Source organism: Haliaeetus leucocephalus, unplaced genomic scaffold (genome assembly GCF_000737465.1).
Source record: "Haliaeetus leucocephalus isolate CR32 unplaced genomic scaffold, Haliaeetus_leucocephalus-4.0 Scaffold258, whole genome shotgun sequence".
Taxonomy (NCBI): Eukaryota; Metazoa; Chordata; class Aves; order Accipitriformes; family Accipitridae; genus Haliaeetus; species Haliaeetus leucocephalus.
Genome location: NW_010972694.1, coordinates 214522 through 221600, shown reverse-complemented (window position 1 = coordinate 221600; position 7079 = coordinate 214522). Strand labels below are relative to the sequence as shown.

General features: G+C 51.4%; 2 protein-coding genes across 3 annotated transcripts in view; one reads left to right on the top strand and one right to left on the bottom strand.

The window, feature by feature from the left end:
• Positions 1 to 176: 176 nt before the first annotated feature.
• On the top strand, positions 177 to 2909 carry LOC104832561 (60S ribosomal protein L36a). The gene is made up of 5 exons (XM_010568811.1): positions 177 to 205; positions 509 to 614; positions 861 to 928; positions 2618 to 2740; positions 2825 to 2909. Exons 1-5 carry the CDS (start codon positions 203 to 205, stop codon positions 2843 to 2845), a joined length of 321 nt encoding a protein of 106 aa, XP_010567113.1. The 5' UTR covers positions 177 to 202; the 3' UTR covers positions 2846 to 2909.
• Positions 2910 to 2994: 85 nt separating this feature from the next.
• Positions 2995 to 7079, bottom strand: part of GLA (galactosidase, alpha) — an 8390-nt gene continuing 4305 nt past the window's right edge. The window contains exons 5-7 of one of the 2 annotated variants that reach the window (XM_010568812.1): positions 6649 to 6810; positions 5831 to 6028; positions 2995 to 5622 (exon numbers count right to left, since the gene is read on the bottom strand). In XM_010568812.1, the coding sequence (XP_010567114.1) occupies positions 5359 to 5622; positions 5831 to 6028; positions 6649 to 6810 (624 nt within the window). In that variant the 3' untranslated portion in view covers positions 2995 to 5358. The remainder of the gene's footprint in view (positions 5623 to 5830; positions 6029 to 6648; positions 6811 to 7079) is intronic. The other variant, XM_010568813.1, reaches the window with a different exon arrangement.

Genomic DNA, 7079 nt, shown 5'->3' with positions numbered 1-7079 from the left:
GCCCCCCCCTCCCCCCCGCCGCCCCCCGCGCCCCCCCCCCGGGGCCGCCGCACCGCTCTCCTCCCACCGAGAGGGGGCGCTGCAGGCCCACCGCCTGACGGGGCCGCTGGCCCTCCCTGCACCCTTCCGCTCTCTATGGTCCCGCTCTCCCAGCTGCTTCCGCTTCCACGGCGCTCCTTCTCTTCGAGAGGCGGTCGATAAGATGGTGAGTGCCGGTGGCAGCGGGTTTGGTTCCATCTGCTGCCATCCGCCCCGGCAGCGGCTCGCTCCGCCCGCCCGAGGCGCCGGCCGCTGTGGTGGATGTTCGGCCGGTGGCTAGGCCGGGTCGCGGCGGCGTGGGGAGGCCCTAGGCCCAGGATGGTGGGGCAGGGCCTCCCCGGGGGGAGGGGAAGGGTGGCCGGGCTGCGCTTGGCAGCGCCCGGGCGAGGGAGGTCCCGGAGCGCGGCGTGGCGTCTCTTCAGTTTCCTGCGCGGCTCCTGGCCGTGCTGACTTCTCCCTGCTCCTCCAGGTGAACGTCCCGAAAACCCGTCGGACCTACTGCAAGAAATGCGGCAAGCACCAGCCGCACAAAGTCACCCAGTACAAGAAGGGGAAGGACTCCCTCTACGCCCAGGGTAGGGATGGGTGCCCTCCGGGGGCTCTGGGGCATGGCCCGGGGGAAGTTGCGTGGTGCCTGGGTGGTCATGCTCTGCGCCAGGGTGATGGCTGTGGGGTAAGGACGCGGCTGTGGGAGAAGGGGGGATTGCTTCTGATCGGTTGTGCAGCTGCAGGCTGAAGTCTGCTAGAGATTGGTAAGAGTGCCATTTGCGCTTGTAGCATGTCTTGAGCTGTTGCCTAAACAGAGCCATTTCCTCCCATAGGAAAAAGACGCTACGATAGGAAGCAAAGTGGCTATGGGGGCCAGACAAAGCCCATCTTCCGTAAGAAGGTGAGTGCTGCTCCTGGAAGGAGGACCTGGAACTTTTTTGGCAACCCACATGCCCAGCTGAAGAGGGACATTTCAGCCTCCTGCAGCCTTGTGGTGGTCCTGTGCTCAAGCCGTGTAATGGCAGCTTTTGTGCTGGTAGTGCTGTCTGGGGAGTGTAAGTTCCCCATCCACATCTGCTCATCTTCCCTGCTGCTCTGGTCTCATGTAGATGCTCCTTTTTTTTTGAGAAGTGACGTAGCATGTGTTTGCAGAGCAGTTTCTGCAGGGAGCCTTGATGCTGTAGGGGAGTAGGGTCTTAGTGGAAGTGATACTTTTAATGAGAGTAGTGTTTTCCTCACTGCTTGCCAAAGGCGAAGAGTATGGTGAAGGGAAAGGGAGCCTGCCGCTTGCTTTCCTTATGTTCTTGAAGTGGCAGTAGTTTATCACTGAAACTTTTTGCTGGGTTTGTGAGGCTCTCTGCATAGTGAGGCTGCCTTCACTGACAAGGGTATGATCAAAGTGAAGCATGTGCAACTCCTGGGGGTACCACAGAACATGACATCATTTCCTTGCAGTCCACTGTTTCCAGAGAAATCCATATCATTGAGCCAGGAAATGAGAGCTGCTGCATTAGGCCTTTCCTGAGAGTAGTGGAAGGACAGCAGTGCATTCTGTTAGATGAGTTGCAGAAACCTGCTGCTGTCATCCTTCCTCTTCAGTGCGGGTACCTGGTACCTGGGACTGCAAACTTGCAGCATTTTTTTGCTCTGTACCTCCTGCCAAGGGGTCGGGTGGGAGGGAGCAAAATCTGTGGTATTTACAGCAGTGAAGCAAAACCCGATGGGCTGATTTGTTATAGTTTTTGTGTGAACTGTTTAGTTACATTTATAGAGCTGCTTGGTTTGTTGCTGGAAAGCCCTGGTGTTCTGCTGGAGATGTTCAGGAAGCCTTCCAGCAAGGAGAAAAAAATGAGGCAGCAGTTTCTCAAGTTGACTTTCGGCCAGGAAGTGGGAAGACCTTGCAGAAAATGCTTCTGCAAGCAGGGTACCCAAAGCCGCTATACTATTCTCACAGGTTGGCACTCCACCTGTACACTTTCATCCCCTCTTCTGTTTCTTCCCAATCAGCGTTATATGAATGATTGGACAAAGCTGTAACTGGTGGTTACAACTCTGTACAGCTGCTACAGTAGCCTCGCAGCTTTGGATTCTTCCCTCTGTAGTCTTTTGAGTTTCATCTAACTTCTCAGTAGCTGCAGGTCTGCATTGAATATGTTGCTGCTCCTTCCAAGGAAAGTTTGTCACTTGTGCTGCTTTCAGGTGTTTCTTCTGCCTGGCTTTCTGCTGAACTTCTGAGCCCTGTCAGTCTGTTCTCCCACACTGAACAAGTGCCTCTTCCTTCGTGCGTTCACTGGCACAGATTTTCTTCCAGCTTGGCTGATCTCTGCAGGGGACCAGCCCTGCCCCACTGAATGCTTTTGCCAGCGTCCTTTATTGTCAAGGTACAGATCCACTGTACTCGTGTACTGGTCCTTAAGGTGCCCTCTTGTTTTTAATGGAGAGAGCCTAACTCTGTTGATACTCTTTTCTTTACACTGAGAACAAGCTGCTGAATCTTCAGGAGTGCAGATAACAAGCTTTTCCTGAGAGTGACAATTTGTCCGCTTGTGGATGTTTTGTTCATTGATACACTCTGCTCCTCTCCTCCCAGGCTAAGACCACGAAGAAGATTGTGCTGAGGCTGGAGTGTGTGGAGCCCAACTGCAGGTCCAAGAGGATGCTGGCGATTAAGAGGTGCAAGCACTTTGAACTGGGAGGAGACAAGAAGAGAAAGGTAGGTTGGTGTACCGTGAATGGCTGAGAAAGGGTGGCAATGTTCAGCGGTGAATAAACTCACTCTGTCTCTTCCTTCTTACAGGGCCAGGTGATCCAGTTCTAAGCTCCATCCTACTTGTTGTTATGGACCATATTAAAGTATTTGGAAGTGATCTGTTGCTTGTTTTTGTGTATCTTTTGTTGATGGGGTGGGACTTGCAAGTACATCAGCCCAGGAGGAAGGTGTTGCTTGCAAAGCTGCTTAGTAAGTAAACAGTTCATAGTCTGAAGGCTTTTGAAAAAACCCTGCCAATGGCTGGGATCTCCTTACTGTGTTACCAAGAGGTGGTTTAGAATATGTAGAGCCTGAGGCTCTGATGGATTTTTGCACCAGTGGCTTCTCTGCCTGAGTGTTGTGTTGCTACTTTTCTCCAGGCTTATTTATGAGCTTCCATGGTGGAAGGCTGTCTTCAAAAGGGCCTCCTCTAAACTTCTGGAGCTTGTTTCATTTTAAACAGTTCATGACTCCATTAGAGTGGTTCTGTTTCAGAAATGCTATGGTGAATTTGAATTGTTGGTAGATGAAGTAGTGACTGGAAAAAAAAAAGGAAAAAAAAAGCAGAGGTGTCCAATTAGGCCTTTTTCCTCTCCCAAGCCCTTGCCTGAGAGGAGAGGTGGGTAAGATTCCTTGCACCCAGCAATGGTTTCAACACAGTAGGGACCAGAGTAATCCAAACTCTGCCCAACAGCCCCTGCACATGACTGTAGGCCACTCTTGACAAACAGGGAGCAGTTGCACTGCCCTAAGGGGCAGCACATGAGCAAAGGCCCTGGAGCAGCTAGTGGGTGCAGTACCAGGGGTTCATCTGATGAAACATCACACGCAATGTTAGATGGGGGTTATGTGCTGCGGCTCAGCTATGACCTGTGTGCAGTGGCTGTGTTACAGTAGCTCAGAGACAGGAGAGGGACAGCTTCATGCCCATGGTTCCTCCAGCTGCATGCTGTCACACTAAAAGTGAAGGCGTGACAGGCCTCAGCTGCCTGCCCTGTGTCTGACTGCTGTTGGGACCTCTTCTTGGAATTTTCCTTAGAAGAAAAAGCCTAAGCACAGCACTGAAGTTTCAAATGAGTGGTGACTGATGGACAACTACGGAGAGCATGCTATGTTACAGGATAGCCTACCCTGGGCTTTGATGGGATCATCCACTTGAGGTAGCAGTATGCTGCCTGTGAGAAGGAAGTCCACTGTCAGCAGGTGCTGAGAATGCAATGTGGATCTTGCTCTCTCAAAAGTAACTTTCATGTAGTGGAAATAGAGCTGGAAGATGGAGAAATGCCTCTGCACATCTTCATAGGGACTGAGAGCGCTCAGTTACTGAACAGTAACAGAATTTGTATCTTTGCTTATTCAGTACTGGCTGATGTGATTGGCATTTTCAAACTCCTGCTGCTCAAGCTGTTAGCAGCAGTGGTTTGGCCTTGGCCTACAAGATGGACTGTATGGCTGCATTGTGTCAGCTTTACTGAGCGCTGTTTGTAGTAGTCGTGACAAATTTCACAGGACCTTAGTGACTGGAACAAACTGGCCTGTTTTCTAAAACCTGAGTTAATTTCAGATACCATGCTGTACTGCTGTACAGTGGAACAAAGAAAAAGCTTAGCCTTTTTAAGGGATGTTTTAATCAGTGCTCAATCATGGAAATAAGAACAAATCAAGATATCCTGATTGTGTAGTAGTCAGAAGAGAACATACTTCATCACTTATGCAATAATCACTTTCGCAACCATCATGTACAAGTATCCATCCCCTGTATTGGAGGGACCCGTGTTATTCAACCTACAGGCTACTGCCAGCAGTGGAAAGCACACAGGTATTTCTGGAAGGCAGCTCACTGAGGAAGGGGACTCCAGTGGCTCCATGAAGGGTGGAGAGGGAACTGTCATCTAAAGGGAAGTGATAGCCACTGGTGGGAGGAAGACTCTTGGGGTAAGGAGAAACCCTCAAAAGCTGAATCCTAAGCCATGATACTTAATCACATTTGTACTAAGCAGGCAGCTGTCAAGAAAACGGTTCCTAAGAAGTGCAGTGATTTAGGCCAGTCCCTGAGTTGTTCAGAAGGTAGAAGTAGACATCCACGCTATGAGGACACTTGTTGGGTTTCTTCAGCAGGGGTAGGAGCAGCTTTTCTTGATCTTGGACTGTATGCCCCAGCCTGGCAAAGCAAAAGCAAGGCAGCCAGCCAAGGCATGTTTCCCTGTTGTCCCTGAAATGCTCAAGGAGAGCTGTCAGATGCTGCATGTAGCCTTTGCATTTCTTTGGTTGGTAGTGGCAGTGGGCGTTAACAGGAGTTGCTGCCCTGCTGGGGCCCTTGTAGCTCCTTGAAGGAGTTCACTGAGATGCCAGAGAAAGGGTAAATGGAAGAGAAGCAGCACCCCTTTCTCTGTTATCTCTTGGTGATGGAGTAATGGGTATTTGTCACATTAGGCTTGAAGGTTCAAAGTCCCCATAGAAGCACTTTGAGTAGTAAATGCCTGAGGAGAGAAGAAAGACACCCCGTTCGGAGGAAGGAGACAGGCTTCTTGGGACAAGATGTTTAGACAGAGTCTGAGGCTTACAAAAAGTCTTTGTGCCTCCTATAGTGCCACTACTTTCAGCAGCACAGTGCCTGTTGGGTTCACCTCCACACTCAGGGAGGAGACCCAGCTGTAAACCCCCCAGTCCCTGCTGGCTGGCAGGATCTGCCGGACGGAGCATGCTGGGTTGCAGGCTAGCCCGTTGCCAAGGAAGGTGAGGGAGAAGGTGAAGTTCTGGGGTCCCCCGATCTCCTGCTGGTTCAGCACTGCCACGGCATAGGCTTGGCCAGCCAGGGGCCGCTCCCACAGCTCAAAGTTCTTGTCCTGCCAAGGCGAAAATAAACCTGTGGCTTACCTTAGGGGAGGTAGAACTGATGGTCTTCATGCCTGTCTAAGTAGGCTTCAGGAACAAGTGGGCTCACTGGGCTCCTGTTCCCAAACCTGAGCACTCCTCTATACCCCATATGTCCCCTTTCTGAGGAGGCTGGTTGCCTGTGCCCCACACCACGCCCCCAGCCCGGTCCTGCCATACCTTGGTGATCTGGTATCCCTGCTTGCCCAGTGGATCCTGGTTGATGGCGATTGTCTCTTTGTTCTGGAGCAGCCACTTAGCCTCAGGACTAATGCGCCGCAGATCGTTGGACATGAAGAGGGGAGCTGCCATAATAGCCCACATTGCCATCTGAGTCACCGCCTGGTCCCAGCTCAGTCCAAAGTTTCCAATCACCAGCTGTGACAAGAAAACAAAAATGCCTAGTAATGCTGCCTGCTGAGAAGAAACTGGGTCACCAACCTGAGCACTGGTAAATAACAGGATGCTGAGCGTGGGAGCCCTATGTGGGGACTGGTTAGATAGCCTGAGTGCCAGGAGTAGGACCAGCTGGTTGGGAAAGGCAAGGCATGCCTAGTGTGGCAATTTAGGATGAACCACTGGTGGCAGTAAAGAAGGATCCTTAACTGGCTAGGCGGTTTTAGAATCTGCTTTTGGATGCAGCTATTTCTTCCTTGCAATGCTGGCACCCAGCCTGGCACCCAGGGGGTTTCCCTGTGGTGGGAGATCAGCACTTCGGAGACTGTCTGCTGCTGCCACAGCTGTGTTTGGATCTGGCACTGCTGGGGGAGGTTGCAGTACACGGAGACAGCGCTTCCTCTGTACTGTCTGTAGCTGTAGTTCTCTTTCCCTTTCCAGCGAGGGACCCTCTAATCGAGTTCCTGATCCTAGGTCCCTGTCAGAGCCCTTCCCCTCAACATTTCTCCCCCAATTCTCTCCCTTCCCATCCTTCTCAGCCTACAGCCAAGGAAAGGATTTTTTGCTGGTGCTGCAAGGGAGGTGGGCCTTGCTCTACTTGCCATGTCAGGATCATTCCAGCCCCCTGGCCCAGCTATCTTCACAATGCTGTCCTGGTGAAGTGCTGTCCAGTCCAAGATACTCTTGATGCTGCTCCAGGAATCATAGACATCAAAAAAGTTCCTCCAGTGATTGCAGTACTGTTTGATCTCTGTGTAATTGGGCTGCCAAAACAATGAGTGTGATTAACTACAGAGGCTGGCTGTATAAGAACAAGACCATACACAAGGCTAGACTGGATCAGGGATAATATGGGGGAGAACTATGGTAACACCTTCCATCACCAGCTATCTGGATGATCTAGTGCATGTTGGTTCCCTAGGATGCCTTGTGCCCAGTAACTCCAGTCTGCCATTCTCCAGACAACACTATTGTTTCCCTTGGGAGAATAGTTGTGGCCACCTAGCTCTGTTAGAAAATTCCTTTGAGTGCT

Bases quoted from the DNA above. Each gene is read 5' to 3' on its own strand.
- LOC104832561 (XM_010568811.1), top strand. The intron at 929-2,617 runs GTGAGTGCTGCT...CTCTCCTCCCAG, and splicing joins AGCCCATCTTCCGTAAGAAG to GCTAAGACCACGAAGAAGAT. The intron at 2,741-2,824 runs GTAGGTTGGTGT...TCCTTCTTACAG, and splicing joins GAGGAGACAAGAAGAGAAAG to GGCCAGGTGATCCAGTTCTA.